General features: G+C 43.1%; 1 protein-coding gene and 1 pseudogene across 1 annotated transcript; both read left to right on the top strand.

The window, feature by feature from the left end:
- The first annotated feature begins 1,093 nt into the window (after positions 1 to 1,093).
- Positions 1,094 to 4,108, top strand: LOC124098240 (TBC1 domain family member 15-like; annotated as a pseudogene).
- A 4,608-nt stretch (positions 4,109 to 8,716) lies between these two features.
- On the top strand, positions 8,717 to 23,393 carry Sntn (sentan, cilia apical structure protein). The gene is made up of 4 exons (XM_046452948.2): positions 8,717 to 8,842; positions 12,000 to 12,034; positions 18,844 to 18,983; positions 23,123 to 23,393. Exons 1-4 carry the CDS (start codon positions 8,832 to 8,834, stop codon positions 23,279 to 23,281), a joined length of 345 nt encoding a protein of 114 aa, XP_046308904.1. The 5' UTR covers positions 8,717 to 8,831; the 3' UTR covers positions 23,282 to 23,393.
- The last annotated feature ends 372 nt before the right edge of the window (positions 23,394 to 23,765 follow it).

Raw genomic sequence — 23,765 nt, 5'->3', positions numbered from 1 at the left:
GGGGATTAATTCACTGATAAATTAAGACTCTCAGAACCCATCCATTTCTCCTGTGAACCTTCTTGTATTGTCTCACAAACCATAACAATCATCATCATCTTCATTCTTCTTCTTATTATTATTAATGTTCTCAATTGAGTAAGAGAAGGCAAATCACAACTACTTATAAAGCCGACTATTAGAGGCAAAATGTGCTTTGGGAATTCTGAAAGGGGAAAGAGGCTGATTCGTGCTGGAAAATTCTGGTCCGATTTCTCACAAGATTTACAGACAGTTGTGATTTGTCAGCTCAGGAGACCTGATCAAACAGTGCAGCAAGAGACTGCATAACATAATAAAAATCCTGACCCCACAGCATTAGGTTTGAATCGGGGCTCAACCATTTATTAGACGTAGGATTTTGGACAAAAAACTTTAACCCCTCTAAGCTTGAAGTTCATCATCTGTGAATGATGGCGATTCTTACTATGAATGGTTGTGGAAGATAAAAAGAAATATTTATCAAACCATATCAGCGATCTAGCGCATAAATGTTAGCAGTTATATTTACTGAGTGAGAACCTAAGAGTCCATATTCTCTATCTTGGGGTGAGGCTGAGCAGGATTGGGGGGGGGGGGGCTGGTCTTTTCAAATAGACAGCATGACCAGCCTGGTGGCATGTGCTCCCAGTAATGACTCTGAAATGGTTCTATACCACTTCAGGAACCTAGGAATCCTTTCACCCAGAAAAAAAACGAACACAGGAGGAAATGTTTGCGTGATTCTAGCCATGGTAAGGCTCCTAAAAGTGCAATTTGTGAAGTTGCTGTTTCTAGGTCTCCCAGGAAAGAATTTAGCATCAGGGGAAAAAAAAAAAAAAAAAAAAAACCAACCATAAGCTGACCTAAGCCAACCTGTGAAAGGCAACTCTCTTGAGACTCTCTCTCCTAGGATCAGTATTTAATTTTTTGCTGAGTCAGACCAGGGCAAGGAAACCAAGTGAGAAAGCAAACCTGGAAAACTAATTTTCCATTGGCATTTTTTTCCCTCACTTGACTAGTTTACCAAACCTCGGGCACCATTAAGAAATACTGTGCTGACCAGGCACGCGCAGGAAACATGGCGGCGGCGGGTGTTGTGAGCGGGAATATTATATATGAACAGGAAGGGGTATATATTCACTCATCTTGTGCAAAGACCAATGACCAAGACAGCTTAATTTCAGGAATATTACGTGTTTTAGAAAAGGATGCTGAAGTAATAGTGGACTGGAGACCATTGGATGATGCATTGGATTCTTCAAGTATTCTCTATGCTGGAAAGATGCTCCGAGTCATAGAAATGGGAAAAGCAAATGGTCATTCCTGTTCAGTTTGACAGACCTGAAATCAATCAAGCAAAACAAAGAAGGTATGGGTTGGTCGTATTTGGTATTCCGACTAAAGGATGACGTCGTACTCCCTGCTCTGCACTTTCATCAAGGAGATAGCAAACTACTGATTGAATCTCTTGAAAAATATGTGGTATTGTGTGAATCTCCACAGGATAAAAGAACACTTCTTGTGAATTGTCCGAATAAAAGTCTTTCACAGTCTTTTGAAAATCTTCTTGATGAACCAGCATATGGTTTAATACAAGCAAGACTGCTAGACAGAAGAAAGCTGTTGTGGGTCATTCACCACTGGAAAAAAATTAAAAAGGATCCTTACACAGCAACTATGGTAGGATTTTCCAAAGTGACAGACTACATTTTCGATAGTTTAAGAGGCAGTGATCCCTCTACACACCAACGACCACCTTCAGAAATGGCAGATTTTCTTAGTGATGCTATTCCAGGCCTAAAAATAAATCAACAAGAAGAACCAGGATTTGAAGTCATTACAAGAATTGACTTGGGAGAACGACCTGTTGTTCAAAGGAGAGAGCCACTATCACTGGAAGAGTGGTCTAAGAACATTGATTCTGAAGGAAGAATTTTAAATGTAGATAATATGAAGCAGATGATATTTAGAGGGGGTCTTAGCCATTCATTGAGAAAGCAAGCATGGAAATTTCTTCTGGGATATTTTCCTTGGGAAAGTACCAAGGATGAAAGGACTCAATTACAAAAGCAAAAAACTGATGAATACTTCAGGATGAAACTACAGTGGAAGTCTGTCAGCGAGGAACAAGAGAAGAGAAACTCGAGGTTAAGAGATTATAGAAGTCTTATCGAAAAAGATGTTAACAGAACAGATTGAACAAACAAATTTTATGAAGGTCAAGATAATCCAGGGTTGATTTTGCTTCATGACATTCTGATGACCTACTGTATGTACGATTTTGATTTAGGCTATGTGCAAGGAATGAGTGACTTACTTTCTCCTCTTTTGTATGTGATGGAAAATGAAGTGGATGCCTTTTGGTGCTTTGCCTCTTACATGGACCAAATGCATCAAAATTTTGAAGAACAAATGCAAGGCATGAAGACCCAGTTAATTCAGCTGAGTACCTTACTACGATTATTGGACAGTGGATTTTGCAGTTACTTAGAATCGCAGGACTCTGGATACTTGTATTTTTGCTTCAGATGGCTTTTAATTAGATTTAAAAGGGAATTTAGTTTTCTGGATATTCTTCGATTATGGGAGGTAATATGGACTGAATTGCCATGTAAAAATTTCCATCTTCTTCTCTGTTGTGCTATTTTGGAATCAGAAAAGCAGCAAATAATGGAAAAACATTATGGCTTCAATGAAATACTTAAGCATATCAATGAATTGTCCATGAAAATTGATGTGGAAGATATACTGTGCAAGGCAGAAGCAATTTCTCTACAGATGGTAAAATGCAAGGAATTGCCACAAGCAGTTTGTGAGATCCTGGGACTTCAGAACAGTGAAGTTACAACACCAGATTCAGATACTGGTGAAGATGAGAATGTTGGCATGACTTATCCTTCATCTACGTTTCATAGTAACACCTTGCCCACCCTTGCTGCTAGTGGAGCCAGAGATGACAGTCCAACACACATATCAGTGCCCCCAAATGTCAGCAGATTAACACCTGCATGATCATTTGTCTTGCTATTTTTTTTTTTTTTTTAAAGACACTTGGTTGCAACTCCTTTTTAAGTACTTGAAAGGTGGACATTTAAAATCTTGGTATTGATCATGCTTTAAGGTTTATGGAAAGAAAGTGTACTGATGTTCTTGCATTAAAGCTTTACAAAGTTTTAAACTAATTATTTTTGTAGTTACTTCTACCAAATAGCCTTTCCTTTTCAAAAACATTCCTTAGTATTTTTATAGCCAAGTACATTTTATTTTCTTGCTGATGAACTGGAATTGGATAAATATTACAAGTAGATGAGTTGGAAATTATGCACTTTGAAAAACATTCAATTTGTTTACTCTTTAAGTTTAGTGGGTTTCAAATTTGATTAAATGTTGAGCCTTTATATAGCATTCTGAGCTGAGAAGTAGATTGTTACCCAGTGATGAAATTTAAAAAATAAATGAATTTGTTTTTTTTCTATTGTTTACAACAATACTCAGCTTAAATATTTATGCTGGTTGATTGTGATTTAAATTGGACATTTTCATCAATGCAATTTAATGTGTAGATAAAAAAACTATTCAACCATTATAAGTGGATTGGCAGTATATTTTTTACATTGAACTTTTCTTCACTTGTACATAAAGACTAAATGTAAGTACTATTTATGAGTATAAGAAAGGATAGGCATATTTTCTTTAACTGAATAAACTTGACTATTGATTTATATAACCTGATTCAACAAAATTAATACATGGCTTCAATATGAGATCTTTTTCAAAACTATTTTCTTAACATTTATTTCCTGAGAGTACATTCAATCCTGTACTTGGTATAATTTTAAAATTAATTGCTTGTAACCTCACTTTACTAATAATGTTTATTATCTTTCCTAACAATGCATTAACTGATTAATCAGGTCTTTAAATTTTTATAAAATGCTTTTTGCAAAAAGCTTATGTCAAAAATTTCAAGATACTATCATGAGTCTCAAAATAATACTTTTTTGTATATGAATGAAGCTGTTGTTTTTACCATGCAGTATTGCATGATTTTAAGTTATGTGGAATAAACATAACTGTTCCGTTTTAATTGTAATTTGTTAACTCCTGTACATATCATTAAAATAAATTTGAAGTTGAAAAAAAAAAAAAAAAAAAAAAAAAAGAAATACTGTGCTGATCTCGCACCGCCTGCAGCCACCACAGAAGAAGGCCACTGAGGAGACCTGCAGGCAGGGGGTCCCTTGTGCTTGTCAACACATCCACATGGAGCCATTTTGGGTCCTAACATTTCCTTAGGCAAACTGACAGCCCTCGGTACCCCCACTGCCCAAAGCCTAGGTCGACTTGAGCATTTTGTGAAGTTTTTAAAAATATTTTCCGAGGGGCTGGGGCTGGGGCTCAGTGGTAGAGTGGTTGCCTAGCACATGTGAGGCCCTGGGTTCCATCCTCAGCACCACATAAAAACAAATAAAATAAAGGTATAAAAATACAATAATATTTTTAAAATATCAATTTGAGTAGTATTGGTCATTGGCAGATTAAATATTAAAGAAACAGACAGATATGTTTTTTAATATTTATAGATATCTATTTTTCTCCCAAGCTGAGCAGGACGGTGCATAACTTGGGAGACACAGGCAAAACCAGCCTCAGCAACTTACTGAGGTTGGGACTCAGTCCCCTGTGCCACATATATATATAGTTTCCTCCAAGATGACTTTCTTTTTCTTTCTTTTTTTTTTTTGTTTTTTTTTTTTTGTACCATGGATTGAACCCAGGGGCACTCAACCACTGAGCCACATCCCCAGCCCTATTTTGTATTTTTTATTTAGAGACAGGGTCTCACTGAGTTGCTGAGGGTGGCTTTGAACTCCTGATCCTCCTCTCCTGAGTTGCTGGGATTACAGGTGTGCACCACCACGCCCAGCTCCCCCAGATGATTTGATGACCGTGTGTGAACAGCCTAAATGTCCCAGGATAGGATGCGATTCCAGTGTGGAAAACAAATGGCCCATTCTTACCCGAACAGTCTGCAGAAACTACTGGATCTTTCAGAGAACACCAGCTCTATTTCAATTCTGATGAAAAGATTATCCATAAACCTCAGATTCCCAGCACTGGCTTCCATCATCTTCTTCAAACTGTTTCTCACCTTTCTGTCTCCCTCTCCCTCCCTTCCCACCCTCCGCCCCTCTCTGCACCCCACCCAGCAGGCTGATTCCTTAGGACTCCACTTCCCAGGCTCCCTTGCGGCTGGTTTCCTGGTTAGGTTAGGTAACAGGAGGCACAGGCCAGAGATCAGAGCAAGGGATGTTTCTTCCTCAGTCCCTCTTGCTTCACTTGCATTTCAGCAGTGGCTTCCTCTCTGCCACCAGAGATTCTGTGGAGTGACCTCTGCTCCAAGAATCCAGCTCTCACTGAGCTCTCCAACCCCATTATTATTTCCCTTGCCCCTTCAGGACCAAGGGTACTGCCAGCTTCTCCTTGTTGCTCATCTCTGGGTGCCTTAGCGTCTGTGTTAGTTCCCTAACCCTGCCCACTGTGTCATCCTTTCACAAATGTCCCCGGTACCATCTGAGTTGGATTCTGTGTCCGTCCGGCAAGGACTCAAATGATACAAGGATCTAACACCATCTTCACTAGGGCTATTATTTACTGATTGCTCCCTCCATCAGACCTGGTGCTAAGGGCTTCGCCAACCCAAACCCATCCAGCCTTGACAATAACTCCATGAGGAGAGTATTCATCTACAGCTGAGAAAGCAGACTTAGTGGTTTTAAAGGTCTTCTCCCGGTAACGCATCTAGTAAGCCGCAGAGTCAGGATGCAAACCCTTTCCACTCACTCCAAAGTCTCTTTTCATCCATTACCAAGAGCTCCGCAAAGCAGTCCCCATCAGAATCACCTGGAATGTGTATTAAAAATCCAAATTCTGAAAAGAAAGGTGAGACAGATCTCATGAAAATTGAAAGGAGTTCAGTAGAGGAAAGGGACCCAGCAGTGGGAAGAAGGGAGGGAGGTGGGAGGTGCCAATGAATGATAGTGACAAAATTATATTGTTATAGTGTGTGCATGGACAAATACGTAACAATAACTCCGTCATTATGTACAACTATAATGCACCAATTAAAAAAATGTGGGTAGCTGGACGTGGTGGTGCACACCTGTAATCCTAGCAGCTCAGGAGGCTGAGGCAGGAGGATCATAATTTCAAAGCCAGCCTCAGCAACTTAGCTAGGCCCTAAGCAACTCAGTGAGACCCTGTCTCTAAATAAAATACAAAAAAAGGGCTGGGGTTGGGGCTTAGTGGTTAAGTGCCCCTGAGTTCAATCCCTGATGTCCTCCAAAAAAATAATTGGGGAAAAAGTAAATGATAAAAAAACAATCCAGATTCTGGGAATCTTATCCCAAGTGACCTTCTAAGCAAACCAACTTTAGACCTTGACTGGAGCCGTGAGGTTAGCTCAGGGTCAAGCCTGGCCCACAGGAACTGGCCACACAAAGTAACCACAGCTGGTATGGGCAGTGGTAATTAGTAAGACGACCAAACCTCGCTCCATCCTGAACTTGAATTAGAAATGCTAAGGAAATCAACGAAGAGGTAGAGGGACCCCCATAAAGAGAACATTGATAAACATAGGAAATCAGAGAGCAATGTGGTCACAGTGACTGTGTGGTGCAGCCATCAGATAGCAGTGTCACTAGGGCAAACTCAAAGCCTGAATAATGCCTATGAATAGCCTCTCTGGAGATTTCCATCTCCTCCCGCTCCTCAGCTCATGGGTACTTATGCAATGGTTGGATATATCTTCTCCGAATGACTCATTTGGCTGAGTTGATACATCCTTCAGTTTTTATAGAAAGGACTCACATCTACCAGGAATGGAACAGCCTCCTGACCAGTCTTCCTGCATTAACTCTGTCCACAATTTTTTTTTTTTTTTTGGCATCAGGGGTTGAACCTAGGGATGCTTAACCACTGAGCCCCATCCCCAGCCCTTTTTTTTTGTATTTTATTTAGAGACAGGGTCTCATTGAGTTGCTTAGGGCCTCACTAAGTTGCTGAGGCTGGCTTTGAACTTGAGATCCTCCTGCCTCAGCCTCCTGAGCTGCTGGGATTACAGGCATGTGCCACCACTCCTGGCCTTGTAAACCATGATTCCCACTGAAGCTGGGGTGATCTTTTCAAAATATAAACCTACCTTCATTAACCTCCTTGCTTAAAATCCACCAATGGCTGCCCATTCTTTAGACATAGCTTTAAAAATCCCCTACTGTGGTCTGCAGGTTCCTTCATGGCCACCATGCATCTTCTTCAGTCCCAGCTGGAGCCACACTCTGCACCTCAGTCACATTGGCCCCCTGTGCCGGGCTCCCTCCTGCCACAGGGCTTGGCACAGGCTCCTCTTCTGTCTGAAACATGGACCCCCTGCTCTTCTCCCTAGTTAAGTCCTACTCATCACCAAGCGCCACTTCCCTGGGGATGCCTTACTGACTCCCAGACTCCCATCTCGTGGCGTCCCCCTTACATAGCATTCTTCACAGGTGTGACATCTCGTACAACTACTTGATTAACAGTTGCTAGGGTTTGGAACTGAAATGTCCCCCAGCGTCACACATTGAAAACATGGCTCCCCTGCAGCAAGGTTAAGAAGTCCAGCTCTGACCTCATCAGTGAATCAACAATCAAGTGGACCACTGCAGGCTGACATGGACCACCGAGAGCTGGGACCTAGCTGGAGGAAGAAGTTCAATGGGGGTGTTTTATCCAGCTTTGTCGCTATGGGGACTAAAAGACCTGACCAGACAATTGTAGAGGAGAAAGAGTTTATCTGGGGGCTCACAGTTTCAGAGGTCCCAGTCCACAGACAGCAAACTCCATTCCTCGGGACTCGAGGGGAGGCAGGACATCATGGAGGAAGAGTGTGGTGGAGGGAAGCAGCTCACATGGTGATCAGGAAGCAGAGAGAGACTCCACTCTCCAGAGACAAATAGAGACCCAAAGCCACGCCCCCAATGCCCCCTCCTCCAGCCACACCCACCTGCCTCCAGCCACCACCCAGTTAATCCCATCAGGGGTCCATTCACTGGTTGGGTTAAGGCTCTCACAACCCAGTCATGTTTCCTCTGAACCTTCCTGCATTGTCTCAGATGTGAGTTTTGGGGGGACACCTCACATCAAACCATAATGGGTAGGGGGTGCCTGGAGGGATATATCTTCTTCCCAGCACTTTCCCCTCCCTCTCCCTCTCTCCCTCCCACCTCCCCCCTCTCTCCCCCCCCCTCTCCTCTGCCACACCCTCACACCCTTCACCCCTCTGCCTCACCTCAAGCCCTGAGGATCGGAGCCAGCTGACCATGGGCTGAATACTCCGAAACAATGAGCCAGTGCCAACCTTTCCTCTTCTGAGTTGTTCTTGCAGGGTATTCTGGTCACAGTGGTGAAAAGCTATCACGCGGGTCACCTCACCACCTTCCCTGAGGTCAAGAGCTGTGTCTGCTCTTGCCATCCTGCCCCTGGTGCCCTGGACAGTGTCTGGCCCCAAACCTTTTTTGAACACATGAATGACTCGGTGTCTTCATATACCGTGACCCTGAGCAAAAGTTCTTCAAGAAGTGCCTGTGTGTAGTTGTCATGGAGTAAATGTCAATAGTAACAGTGGACAAGTGGCTGTTGCTTAGGAAAGGCCAACACACAAGGGACCAGAGGAAAGGTGGCCTTACACACAGTACCCAGAGCTAAGCAATCCACTCGGAAGAGGAGTCCAATCCATTCAGCAACCCCAAGATCCACTTTAGCACCTAAGGAAAATGCCCAAAAGGTCAGTGGCACTTGACTTTCTTTTATTGAATTCATTTACATTTGCAAATATATTTCCAACTAGTTGATGTCCATAGCTTGGTAGCTGAGATACTGAAAGTTTGGTGCCTATGATCCACCCAAATCCAGGTTTAAATTGAATTGGAAAAACAAAGAGAACTTGCAGCTTTGACTACAGACTGAAAAGAGCCTGCAATTTCACAAATATCTTTGTCTTCAGAGAAACATTTGTGAATCAACTGGGGTAATGATCTTAACTGTACAGCATATTCTTCCAATTATCCATGACAGAGAGAAATCGTTTCACATGATTCAAATGTGTAAACTTAGATCAAATAAATGGAATATTTTTTTATCCTTCCAGAGTTACTTTAATGAAATATAAGCACATCGAAACTGTTTTTGCATAAATAGTTACATACAGAAACTATTGTTTCATACCTTGCTTTTCCCCCCCTAAGTAATGTATCTCAAGAACTTCTGCATCATTTTAACATTCTCATTCTTTCTGCATAGTATACGACTTGACAGATGCACATATTTTATTTAACTAGTCTCATATTGTTAGACATTTGTTTCCAATCTTGTATCAAAATACCAAAATGAATCATCTTGAATGTGTCATTTTTTTCATGGATGCACATATATCAGTAGGACATGTTTCCCAAAGGAGAATTACTGGGCTAAGGGTCAATGCATTGGTGACTCTGAGAGATGTTGCCAATTTGCCCTCCCTTTGTGTTACACTAGTTTATTCTCCATATGTGAATTCAGCTTTCCCACAGGAACCCTGACAGACTGTGTGACCAAACCTTTAGTTTTCTTGTCAATCTGACAGGTAAAAAGTGGTAATTTTAATTTGTTTTTCTTCTGAACTATTTTTTTAATGGAAAATATTTTTTATCTTGTGTTTCCATCTCCTTAGTACAATATTACAACTTTAGTTCCCAAAACCGTTTGGGGCATCTGAAAATTAAGTGCTCTATACTGTGCTAGACAAGAGGTAATGTATTCATCTGCTTTCCAACACTGTGACCAAAATACCTGACAAGAACAACTTATAGGAAGAAAAGCTTATTTGGGGCTCACCGTTTCAGAGGTTCAGTCCACGGTTGGCTGACTCCATTGCTCTGGGGCTGAGGTGAGGCACATGTCATGCTCAGCTCAAGGTAGCCCAGAAATAGAGCAAGATGAGCCAGTGATAAAATATATATCCCCCAAAGCACCCCATCCCCATGACCCACTTCCTCCAGCCACACCCCACCTGCCTATAGTTACCACCCAGAAGTTCATTCAAATTATTAATCCATCAAATGGATTAATCTACCCATGAGGTTATGTCTTTTATAATATAATCATTTCACCACCTGCATGAACACAGAAGCCTTTGGGGTATGCTCCATATCCAAACCATAACAGGAGGGAGGTATGGGGATAAACTATAGAGTGCTGGCTTCTCAAGGGCCCCAGACAACTGAAGAGACAGAAAATCAATCACAGCAATAGAAAATAACAGGCCATGTTACAAGTGCAGGCTGTGAAAAGTAAAAGATGGCTTTTTGTTCTTCCCATGAAGGAGGTAACAATAGAGGTTCAGAGGTTTTCTAAAATCAAAAGGAGCTCACCATAACATTAAGGCCCTTGACATCATAGAACCAGGCTTCCAGCATGTACTGATATATAACATCAAATCCCATCAATATGCCGAACTAAAATGCACCAATAAAAAAATGAGGAAATTTTAAAAAATCCAGTTTCCTAATTTTACAAGTGAGAAAAGTGAAGCCCCTTAAAGGTAATGGTGCCTCAACTTCTCAATGTCAAAACCGGACCTTGAACCTGAAAGTCCCTCCAGAGGAAATGTCAAAGCTATGACCAACTTCTGTTGTTCTTGTTGGCTTTCTTGAAAAGTATGCCAGTCACAGGAATGAGCATCAAACTTTGATTTGCTGTCTTTAAAGGACCAAGATTCATCTCCATCTTCCTACCTCCAACAATCTGGACCCTTTTCCAATCTCCTCTTTGTTCTAGTTGTTGTTTTGTTACCAGGGATTGAACCCAGGTGTGCTTAACCACTGAGCCCCATCCCCAGCCATTTTTATATTTTATTTAGAGACAGCATCTCGCTGAGTTGCTTAGAGCCTTGCTAAGTTGCTGAGGCTGGCTTGGAACTCATTCATGATCCTCTTGCCTCAGTCTCCTGAGCCGCTGGGATTGCAGACAGGTGCCACTGGGCCTGCCTTCCGATCCACCTCTGATTAGCAGGTGAAATAATTTCCCAAGTGCAAACCTGACCCTGTACTTCATTGCCCTTGAGATAATAACCACAGACCTCCAAAGCTCAGCCTGCTCTCTGGCCCTGGCTCCTGACTTCATCTTCCACTGCTTTCTCCAGGTTCCAATCACTGTGTTTCCTTCGGTCCTTCCACCAAGCCGCACTTTCTCCCACCTTAACACTTTAGCACACACTGTTCCTTCTGCAGGAAACCCTCTTGCCCCTTCCTCACCTACTGATTCCTTAGACTCAGGCAAAATGCCACACCCTGCCTGCAGACAAGGCTCGCCCTCTCTGCTCTCCGTGGGTGCTTTTCCATTATTATTCTTTATTGAGTTACTTCTTTAGTATCTGTCTTCTGCAGTGGACTTGAAGCCCCAAAGGAATAGGTCTCTATCATGACCCAATGTATTCCCATGGCCCAGGATTGTTCCTATATGACAGTTCAGATTGGGAGTTCTAGACATGTGGCCTCAAGGAATGGAGCCTGCTGTCTATGGACTGAGGCCTCAGAAACCGTGAGCCCCAAATAAACTTTTCCTCCTCTAAAATTGTTCTTTTCAGGTCTTTGATTCACAGCAAAAAAAAAAAAAAAACTGACTAAAGCAGAAGGTGTTTTCTTCTCTTTGGCCCCAGTCACATGGCCACTTAACTCTGAGGAAGATAGGGATGTGTGGCTGGGGTACGGCCACGTTCAAGTACTTCTAGATGACATGCAGGAGAACAAAGGATTCGGCTCGACAGACAGCTGCAGCCCTAGAATGCTCGGTGAATATCTATTGAAAAGCAGAGATTTTCCAATCGTTGTATTGCTTTGCTTCAGATGCTCATATCAATATCTCCAAGTCCCAGAATCATTACTTTTCTTTCATTTTGTTGGCAGCATTTCAATATCCAAGCAACTGGCTTCAATTAAAGGTAAGGTGTGAGGTGACTGATGTGTGGGTTTCCTCCCTACAGTGATGGCGTGCCTAGAGTGAGTTAGAATAGTAGTCCATGCAAGAATACCAGAGATGGAAGGAACCTGTAGACACATCACCGAACATTCATGAAGGTTTTCTGAAAGGTTTGGGAACTGGGGTTCAGTGACAGCAATGATTTTCCCCAAATGAGACCATTAAAGGCAAAAGCTAAGAGTAGACTATGGCTCCGTGATGGATCCCCGTTTTTCCCATGGTATCCAAAAGCTTCCCCACGGGCAGCATCCTCAGGATATTCAGAGGAGGATGCTGAGCATCTGACTTACAAACACTCAGAGGAACTCAGGATGTGACCGACTCTCAGCTACCTGTTCATTGAGTGACAACCGTGTGGCCAACTCCCAAAGTGGAACTATTTGCCCTTGAAATTCAATTGCATAGGTAAGGCATCTTTAGAGTGAACAACATTGCTGTGGATAAATAGCAACAGAAGAGAAAACACTCACAAACTTGGATCATGCTCATCCCGAAATGCGTGGCTGAACATGTTTACAGAGGAAGAAGCACAGCTGGATGTTTCTCCTTTGCAGCTGGTTTTCTTCCTAGACGGCTGGCCACTCTCTCCAGAAGAGAGTCTTGAGATTTTTATTTAAACAAATCTCCCCCTTGATGTAAATACTGTTTACACTATCTAACACAATGGACTCGTGGTTTCTATTTCTAAAGGGTACACAATTCCAGACAGTTTTTTTTTTTTTAATTTGGTACAAGGGATTGAATCCAGGGGTGCTCAACCACTGAGCCACATCCCCAGCCCTTTGGGAATTTTTTTGTTAATTTTGTTTAGAGACAGGGTCTCACTAAGTTGCTTAGGACCTCCTTAAAGTTACTGAGGTTAGCTTTGAACTTGCGATCCTCCTGCCTCAGCCTCCCGAGCTGCTGAATCACAGGTGTGTGCCACCACATCTATCCTCCAGGCTCTTTTGAGAATTATTCCAGCAGATTTTTAAAGACAACTTTTCCCCCTGGAAGGTTGAAGGGGGATTATAACTATTTAAACCCCACTAACCTCTCCCCTGTCCCCTACCCCCCACACACACACCATTCCTAGCCCCAGACTCCTTAAACAAACCACATGTAATCTCATGCCTTAACAAACCACAGGGTAAACATGACTCAGCTTCCTAGAATGTGTTTTTATACAACAGTACATCATTTTAACTGTTATTCACTGAAATCAAACATGCACAGATCATGGAATTGAGAGCTCATTCTCTTGGTTTATGCCCTGACCTCCTGAGCAGTTGGGGTGCAGGGTGAGTACCTATATACCTCTAACACCCAGGGCAGATTTGGAGTGAAAAGTTTGGGAAGCACCAGAGTCGTAGGGAAACTTTTGGCCTCCAGAATAGAGAATAAAGGCGTTCCTAGCTGTCCATTCTGCCATAGGCTACCTCCATGAGCTTTGGCAAATGGCTTCTCTGCTATAGATCTTCCATTTACTCACTTGCAAAAGTAACTGACATTAGGAAAAGTTCTCAACTGAGGTGATTCGACAGCTTGTCACGTCAGGAGTGGTGCTTCTCTGACACTAGAGTGTTAGGATCTGACTCAGGCACGATGTTTAGTGTCCTGTGTTCCAGCTCAGGGGAGGAGGGAGAGGCAGAGGATCGTTCTGACGTTCAAGTCAGCAAAGCTTAACACGTGTACACAACACCCAGGGCCTGGGCACAGATGCAGAGATAATACAGATGTGGCCACTGCCCTCAGGGACCACACAGTCTAGGGCTGCGTTGTTCAGTATGGTAGCCACAAGCCACATGGAGCTGCTGAGCACTGGAAAGGGGATTACTTTGAATTCAGTTGTGGATTTAAGAGACTTAGTAGGAAAAAAATTGTAGGAAAAAACTTATAAAATCTCTCAATGTATTATATTGATGACCTGTTGAATTTATAATATTTCACATATCAAGCAAAATAAAATACATTATTAGCCAGTTGCAGAGACATGTGCATATAATCCCAGAAGCTTGGGAGGCTGAGGTAGGAGGATCCTAAGTTTGAGGTCAGCCTCTGCAACTTAGCAAAACCCTAAGCAACTTAGCCAGATCCTGTCTCAAAATAAAAAATGAAAAGGGCTGGGATGTGGCTCAGTTGTTAAGCACCCCTGAGTTCAATCCCTGGTACCCAAAAATATGTAGATAAATAGTAAAAGTATTTTATCTGATTCTTTTTAGTTTTTTTAATGTAGCTAACAGAAAACTTAAAATATGATTATGACTCACATTATATATCTTTTGGGCAGCATAGATACAGAGGACAATTAAAACAGGTAAACACTCCACATCTTATACAACCTCAAGAACAGAATCCTAATTAGAATAAATTATACTCCATGTATGTATGTTAAAATATACTCTACTGTCCTTAATATCTAAAAAGAGCAAATAAAAACATTTTTAAAAGAAAATAGACTGACAAACAGCATTAGGGTTACAGAGAAGTTATGTTTAGGGGCCTATAGAAGCATAAAGAAGGGATATGTCACCCTATTTGGGGATTTGGTAAAGAGCCCTGCTACTCTCTCCCCCACCAGGACCCCCCCAAAAATAAAGAAACCCTAGAGGCAGAGTACACTGGGGTGAGGAACCAGATTAGCTGTGTGACTCTGGGTAATCTAATTAATCTCTCTGTGCCTCCATTTTCTCATTTATAAAGTGTAGATGATACCAGGACCCTACCCTATAGGACTCACATAAGAATCCATCAGTGGAATGACAGACATCCATCCCAGAGAGCAATGACTGGTGTGGAGAGTCTGGGCTCCAAAATCATTCATTACTATTGTCCACCAGAACATGAGCTCCCCAAAGTCAGGGATTACTCAAATGCTGTTCATTGTTCTACACCCAGAACTAGCACAGGGCTCAGCAGCAAATACTCACTGATACATACTTGTGGGAGGTTTAGGGTATTCAGAGAACCACACACAGTCCAATTAGTATCAAAGTAAAAAACATGCATGAGGGAAATAGCAGAAGAGGTCACGTGAAGTAACCCAGCCGAGCAGCCTCCCTGCTGTCCCCAATCCAGAATCAAGGCAGCCAACGAAAGATACCAGCAGAGCTGGGCACCCTCAGAGGACTCCTCTAATCCCAGCAGCTTGGGAGGCTGAGGCAGGAGGATCACAAGTTCAAAGTCAGCCTCAGCCACTTAATGAGGCCCTAAGCAACTCAGTGAGACCCTGTCTCTAAATAAATTACTGCCGCAGTCCAGCTGCAGCAAAATAACCAGGGGGTGATGAGCAACTTGTGTAGATTGATACAGCAGGAGTGGGAGCCATTTATTGTAGGACAGGAGGGGTATATATACATTCCACACAGCTTATCTTAATTAACATAAACTAGATACAGCAGTCAACCAATAAGGAATCTCCACACTTAATGGCTTGCTGGGGCCACCTCACAAACCACTCCCCCTGGCAAAATACCAGGCGCCATCCTGACTTGTTTACAGACTCTAACAAATTACAAAATCAGGTTGGGGATGTGGCTCAGTGGTCGAGTGCCCGAGTTCAATTTCCGGTATCCTCCCCCCCGCCAAAGAAAAACAGACGCCAGCAGAGAAATTGCAATCCCTTATGCTTCTAATTGCACTTGGACCTTTGCAATATGCCTTCACACAACCAGTTCACAAGTCTACACATCAGAGAGAGAATAAGTCTGGAGGCAACCTGCTGGGTTTATTAAAGAACCCTAAAAACAGGAAACTAAAACGCTTTGCCAAATATCATCAGGGTGAGTAGGACAGCCAGGGCTCTTGGTTATTTTTTATTTTAAATATTTCCTACTTCTGTTTTTACCATGAACATATGCTAGTTTATGGGGTGGGGGGGAATGCATGCTGTCTTCCCAAAGAAATGTAGAAAAAGGATGAGTTGGCAAGTCCAGACGGAGTCCCCATGCTGAGTGCAGCTACACTTGAACTTGACCGGAGGGTTGGAAAAACAGTGCCTTCCATAACCACTGGACTTGCAAACAGATGTTCTAAAGTGGCTGATGGTTCCATGAGCCTAGAAGCCAGAAAGACCTTCAAGAGCTGTGTTTATCACTTTTCAGCAATGTGAACTCAAGATGCTTAAGATTAACCTCCCATTTCCAGGTTTCTAATATGTGAAATCGAGGCACAAATACTACCCACCACTGTGGGGTTTTTTGAAGCATTAAATAAGATTATGTTTAAAGGCCCCCAACATGTAGTAAACAAGGAAGGTCCCTATCATGCTTTGCAAACTCAACTCTCAGCATGAAGATCCACTGCTCTGGGGCCAGGGGCATTGCTCAGTGGTAGAGCACCTGCCTAGCATGTGAGAGGCCCTGAGCAAACCCCAGACCACCAAAATGAAAAAAGAAGAAAAGAAAATCCCACTGACAGTGACTACTGCCTCCAAGAAAATCCTCAGACCCAGGAGAGCATCCCATCCTAAAGCCTGGCAGAGTTATCCTGGATTATTAATTTGTAAATCAATTGGTCCAAACTACATAACAAGTATTTACCTCCTAAAGAATTCGTATGTTTCCTCCATTCTTCAGTTTCTTTTTTTTTTTTTTTTGGTACTGAGGATTGAACCCAGGGACACTTAACCACTGAGCCACATCCCCAACCCTTTGTTATATTTTATTTTAAGACAGGACCTCCCCAAGTTGCTGAGGCTGGCCTTAAACTTGAAATCCTCCTGCTTCAGCCTCCCAAGCCACTGGGATTACAGAACTGCACCACCCCACCCGGTTTCCTTCACCTTTCATTGAAATTTTATGTGCTTAAAACTCTTCCCTGCTTCTCTTCCCACTTTGAAGAAAACCTTGATTGCTTCGCGCAGCCTCTAGGCTCTGCCCAATCTAGTCCTCGCCTACCTGTCCCAGGCAAACACCATTCCCGCTGCTAGACTCCAGAATCAACCATCTTCCCTCAGCTCTTGCACAACAGACCTTCTGACACAAGCCTTCACCTGTGCAGCTCCCTGAGTCGAAACACTCAACAAAGCCCCGACCCCATCTTGACCCCCACACACCTTTGACATGGCGGCTCCTTCTCATTCTATAAGTTTCCCTATTAATCTACTCATATGGGCTTTCTAGATCATCTATCTATCTCAGTAGTTTTCTTCCCAGACCCAAGTTATAATTGTGTTTCTGGCTCTTGATTTCGTTAGTCTCATACATCACAAGTTGCTTATATATATATATATATACATGCTAGATACATATATGGAAACATAAGTAATGAACAGATACATATGAACAGACATACATATCCTCTTGATCTTTATTGATTTGACCACTATGATCATAAGACATACGGGAACAGAGACCACATCTGCTTTGGGACCTCACGTGCTGAGTACTTGACCGGAGGACCAAGCACACAGCCATGTAACAGAAGCCACGTTATTCCCATGACACATCATTCTTTGAACCTCTGCTTGTGGCACATGAACTTTGCTGAAAGCTATGAGACTCTGTGTTTCTTTACCTTTTTCTGATTCATTCAGTAGCATTTATTAGCAGATACTTGTGCTATTCACTGGGGATACGGGATAGGACCCTTGGCCCTGTGGAGATTTGCTTTCTATTTGTAGAGGATAAACATTTAACCGCTATAAAGTGTTCTGTGCAGATTCTATAGGAGTGGATACAAAGGTGACTTTAAAAGCTCAGAGTCTGGAGCTGTTTTGATGGTACTTGGTGCATTTTCCCGTGTTCACTTTGCTACCCACTAGGAAGGAATAAATTAGCGCTGCCCCTGTCAAGGAGGTCAAGCCACACCAACCAGCTGGGAGATCACCTTGACTGGGGGCAAGACCTCTGATCCTCCTTTATATCAGAGAACTTGTCCTGGAAGTCCTTCTCCTTTATTGTATTTAAAGGGATGCTGTGCCTGACACAGAATAGAAATTCCACAAGAATAGGATTCTGTTTTATTAAGGGAGATATCCTTAACCTCAAAGGCTGAGCCTGTTATGGTTGGATGTAAGGTGTCCCCCAAGAGCTCACATGTGAGACGGTGCAAGAAGGTTCAGAGGAGACATGACTGGGCTGTGAGAGCCTTAACCCAACCAGTGAATGGGCCCCTGATGGGATTAACTGGGTGGTGGCTGGAGGCAGGTGGGGGTGGCTGGAGGAGGGGGCATTGGGGGCGTGGCTTTGGGGTCTCTATTTGTCTCTGGAGAGTGGAGTCTCTCTCTGCTTCCTGGTCACCATGTGAGCTGCTTCCCTCCACCACACTCTTCCTCCATGATGTCCTGCCTCCCCTCGAGCCCCGAGGAATGGAGCCTGAGACCTCTGAAATCCTGAGCCCCCGAATCAACTTTTCCTCCTCTACAATTGTTCTGCTCAGGTCTCTCATTCACAGCAGCGAGAAAGCTGTCTAAAACAGAGCCCAACACATAGTAGGTGTTCCATAAATGTATGTTAAGTAACTGAATGAAATTACAACTCAGAAAGACCAAGGCGTAGAGGTGAGGTGTTTTTCCAAGGTTACCGAGAAACCAGGTGTTAAGTATCATACTAATTCTACCAATTCTAAATGCTACTAAGGGAAATTTTGTTCTGCACTGTTTAAAGATCCAGGATCAGGAACCTCTGTATCCAGCTCCCAGCTGGGGGCAAAGGACCAGGGACTGTGTCTTTGATGTACACCTCCCAAATCTGTTGCCCAGAGTTTCCTTGGAAGATACAAATAGCCCCCTGTTTGGGGAAAGGTCATTTCCAAGATAGCCGACCTCAATGCACATGTCTTTCCTCACAGCTTTAAAGAAGGGTTCAGATCTGGAAAAAGCCATTGCTACTGCCGCTTTGATTTTCCGAAACTCTTCTGACCCTGATGGCAAACTTGGAAAAGCTACTGCCAAAAATCTGCTGCAAACTCAATTTAGGAATTTCACAGAGGTAAGAGAATTTTCCTGCATGAATAAATAGGGGCCACATCTTAACAGCTGGCCCCAAGAGCCACCAACTCCCAGCTCGAGGCCCCATCAAGTTGTTGCAATCAGCAGATGTTTATTGAGCACCTACTGCATGCCAGGCATTGAGCGGGGGCACAGAAGTTCAGGCAATAAACAAGCAAATGATCCAGCAGAGTAAAGAAATATACTGAAACCGTCTTTAGGAATGTTCACAAGACATGTAGGAGTAGAGCAGGGAGTGAGAGTAAAACTGTTGGGGCGAGAGGTCAGAGGCAGGTTCCTGGAACACCGAGGTATAGCTAAGGTCTGAAGAGCAATCAGGAGTTAGCCAGGCAAGGAGTGGGAAGGCTGGCTTTCCAAGCAGAGGGGATGCACATGCAAAGTCCCCGGGGCAGATCAGGAACCTGGAAGGTGAGTGAGCAATTGGTAAGGAGGGGGTGGGAAGTAGGAAGTGGTGGATGATAAGACCAGAGAGGTCAGGAGAAGCCAAATTTAACTCATCTCAACAGCCTAAGAGCTGGAGGAAACTGGAAATGGTTTTCCAAGTCTAAGAAATCACAGGAGCTGGGGGGACAGTTGAGGGAGGGGACATCTGGAAGACAGAATGAATGGGATCTGAAAGTTGATTGGCTGTGACAGCCCATGAGTGACAACCCAGTTTCTGAGTTAGAGAAGAAGTCAATGCCGGATCTGTTCCCAGAAAAGAGAAAGACGCAGAATACGCAGAATTGAGGTGGGAGGGGTTATCTATCTGGGAGGAAGTAAAGGAAGTCGTTCCCTTAGAATATGCCAATTTTCAGACATCCATGAAAGTTTCAAGTGAGAAAACCACAGGATGCATGAGTTGAGAGGGCAGAATAGACAGCTGTGTTTGAAATGCAGAAGTGAGAGTTGGGCCAGGCCTGGCGGGGCACACCTGTAATCCCAGTGGCTCGGGAGGCTGAGGCAGGAGGATTGTGAGTTAGAGGCCAGCCTCAGCAATTTAGTGAGACCTTGTCTCAAAAAAAAAGTCGGTGGGGCGGGGGTTGGAGATGTGGCTTAGTGGTTAAGCACCCTTTGGTTGAATCCCCTCCCCTCCAAAAAAGAATTGGCAGTATATAAACAGTCACAGACCTAAAGAGAGTAACCTACACCACTGAGGGGCATATGCCTCACACTTGGGCCATTTGAATGCCATCTTATTTCCACATCCGTCTACAGCCTGTATCTTCAAATACTTTGAACTTTTCCTTTACATTTTCTCTATGTCTACATACGTTCATTTTATAAGACTACTTTATCATATTCAAAAAACGTGAATTCAATGGGCAAAAATGGAAGAGAGTTAAAAATCTAGATGACTATGAATTCTTACTTAACCTTTAATCGTGTGTCATCTGAAACTGTGTCACCTTCTACCATGAGTACGTGTTCATACTTTGGGTAAGACTGGCCTAGGGAAAATGTGTAAGAATAAAAGATTTGTGTGCTTAAACCACCAATGTTTATTGGTAAGTAGAAAAAAAAATCGAGGATGTTTCTAAGTTTCTATAGGTGCTCTGATACACTATAAAGATAACTAGTCTCTTTATGTGCAATGCACATGTATGTACATGTACATATACCCATATGCATATATTGTTTTAGTGCACTAAGTCATATAAGTTGTTACCCACTGGGAGAAGCCAGTTCTAGGGTACTGATTCCTATGAGCCTATGATTATTCCAAAAGAGAGAGAGAGAGAGAGAGAGAGAGAGAGAGAGAGAGAGAGAGAGAGTGTGTGTGTGTCTGTGTAGTGTAGTGTAGTACACATAAAAATGACAGGAATGTTAATAAGGGTTAGCTATAGTTGGGTAATGGGGTAAGGGTTATATTTATATTCATTCTTTTAAAAACATTTTTCAACCTGGGCACAAAGGTGCATACCTGTAATTCCAGCTACTTGGGAGACTGAGGCAGGAGGATCTCAGGTTGGAGGCCAGCCTCAACAATTCTGTGAGACCCCCATCTAAAAATGAAAAAATAAAAAGGGCTAGAGATGTAGCTCTGTGGTAAAGCAACCTTGGGTTCAATCTGCAGCACAAAACAATAAATAAAGAAAGAAAGAAAGAAAGAAAGAAAGAAAGAAAGAAAGATAAAAACATTTTTCCCTTAAATGTTCTATATTATAGATGCATTGTTTTTAAGGAAATGTTATTTTTAGGCAGAAATATTAGGCAGAATTTGTCAAGAGATTGAAAAGTTTGGGGGGACTCTTTAAAGAGAGGTGTGAATAAATCATGTAATATTCACTCTATCTTTGGCTAAAATAAATGGCATATCTCAGAGAGAAAAAAGGCTTCCTAGCTGGTGTCTTGGAAAGGCTTCAGAGGGCTTTTAATAAGCATGAAAATTAAGACTTAGCGGATCATCACCTTGATGTCACTGATGATCCCTCTGAGGATATCAAAGGAAAAAATTAAAAGCAGTCATTAGGAAAGACCTTCCGCCTCCTGACCCTTGGTGCAGACTAAACCCAAGACTCAGCCCATGCCTGCAGTGGACATGCCTAGGCTTAAGTGTATGCTGTCCTCTGCTTGAGATGAGAGGAACTAGAGAGCAGGGGACTCCAGAGGACAGTTCATCCCAGGCAGTCTCAGGATCAACGGTGACAGTTCAATTTTATAGAGATGTCAGAATGCCACCTTGACCCAACAGCCCAGTTCTGTGAGATTCCCTAAATCAGTGTGTTATGGTTGGATGGGAGGTGTCCCCCAAAACTCACTTATGTGACAGTGCAGGAAGGTCCAGAGGAGACATGACTGGGTTGTGAGAGCCTTAACCCAACCAGTGAATGAACCCCTGATGGGATTAACTGGGTGGTGACTGGAGGCAGGTGGGTGTGGCTGGAGGAGGGGGCATTGGGGGCGTGGCTTTGGGGTCTCTATTTGTCTCTGGAGAGTGGAGTCTCTCTCTGCTTCCTGATCACCATGTGAGCTGCTTCCCTCCACCACACTCTTCCTCCATGATGTCCTGCCTCCCCTCGAGCCCTGAGGAATGGAGCCTGCTGTCTAGGGACTGAGACCTTGGAAACCGGGAGCCCCTAGATAAACTTCTCCTCCTGTGCAGTTGTGCTGGTCAGGTCTTTTAGTCAGAGCAGGGAAAAAGCTGATAAAGCAGGGTCCCAGCCTGCAGAGGGAGCACCCCCATCATTCCCGAAGCGCTCCCTCCTCCTGGGAGGGTTTTGAGCAGCCAGCACAGGGGCTGAAGTCAATGGGAACAGTTGGGTGGAAGAACCAAAGGACTTTTATGTTTTATTGATCCAGGGGTTTGACACTGAGAAGCCTCTCCACTCACATGCTACTCAGATAGTTTCCTTGGGTCTGTTTATGAGGACCACAAACTTGGATCTGATTTATGATCAAACTAAATGCCGAACAAGCTTCCCCAGTACCTGCTTTCTTTCGGCATCGTTTTTCCTGTATTGCAGGATGGTCTTACAGTTCAGGTGAAGACATAACGGATGCCTCCCATAAAAAAAAAAAAGGATATAATTTGAAAATCTGAAAATGCAACAATATCTGTGTTCAAGAAAAGGGCAGGACAGCGCAGCAGGTTTTAGAGCCAGAGCTCTAGGATCAGACAGCCAAGTGCACACATCTTAGCTCCATACCCAAAGCTGCTTAGCTTGAGGCAAAGTTGCTTCGATATCACTAAGTTCTGATACAGCATCAGAAGAGGGCACAATAATAGTACATATTCAGAAAGGTCACTGCAGGGATCAAATGAGATAACCCACAAACTGATTTTTTGGAGGAGTGGGTACTAGGGATTGAACTCAGGGGCACTCTATCACTGAGCCCCATCTCCAGCCCTATTTTGTGTTTTGTTTAGAGACAGGGTCTCACTGAGTGGCTTAGGGCCTCTCCATTGCTGAGGCTGGCTTTGAACTCGCAATCCTCCTGCCTCAGCCTCCCAAACTGCTGGGATAACAGGCATACGCCACCATGCCCGGCCCAAGAAGAGATTTCATGCCATTCTTTGGTAATACGGGTGACAACCTGCATGTTATCTGTTGAAAACATTTATCTGTGCTTATTATCTGTAAACCCAAGGTTTTCACAATGAATGAGATTTTTCCTCCTTCCTTTTTCTTCTCGCAGGGACAGGAAACCAAGTCAAACTACCAAGACATCCTTTCTGAGCTGGAGGAGCACACAGAAAATAAGCTTGATTTCGAGGACTTCATGATCTTGCTCCTGAGCGTCACTGTCATGTCAGATCTACTACAAGATATTTGGAGTGCAAAAAATGACAAGTGACAGTTTCAAATATGAGGGTAGATAAAATAACGTCTGAGCACGGTGTCTAATGATCAAAGATTTTTTTTCCCTTCTTTTTGTAATTGGTTGAATATACTGATCCTGAATCTCAGATGGTTCTGATTATTGATATTCAGACTTGTATAACTCGTCAGAGATGTTTGGATCATCCTTTACTCGTGTGCCGTGCTTTACAACATGATACATGAATATCCAACTGCTTTTGCTAAGTCCACAGTGACATAGAGCATTTTTCTCATAGACACTGAGTCTTTCATTCATTCATTCATTCTATGATGTCTGTTGAGCATTTACTCGGTGACGCTGCCAAGGATACAGAAGAATGACCAGATAGTCCCCTCCTTCCAGCATGCTGACAGGTCTCCAACAGAAAAGATGGACAATGAACACTTTTTCTAAATACAACATAGTTATAATAACAGTAAGGGATACGGGATGCTAAAAGAGTTTATTATCTGACCTG

The sequence above is a fragment of the Marmota monax genome, unplaced genomic scaffold (assembly GCF_021218885.2).
Source record: "Marmota monax isolate L192 unplaced genomic scaffold, Marmota_monax_Labrador192_F-V1.1 WCK01_AAM20220418_F8-fsc00042, whole genome shotgun sequence".
Taxonomy (NCBI): domain Eukaryota; kingdom Metazoa; phylum Chordata; class Mammalia; order Rodentia; family Sciuridae; genus Marmota; species Marmota monax.
Note: the sequence above shows the minus strand (reverse complement) of the source record. Positions and strands in the feature narration are given on the sequence as shown.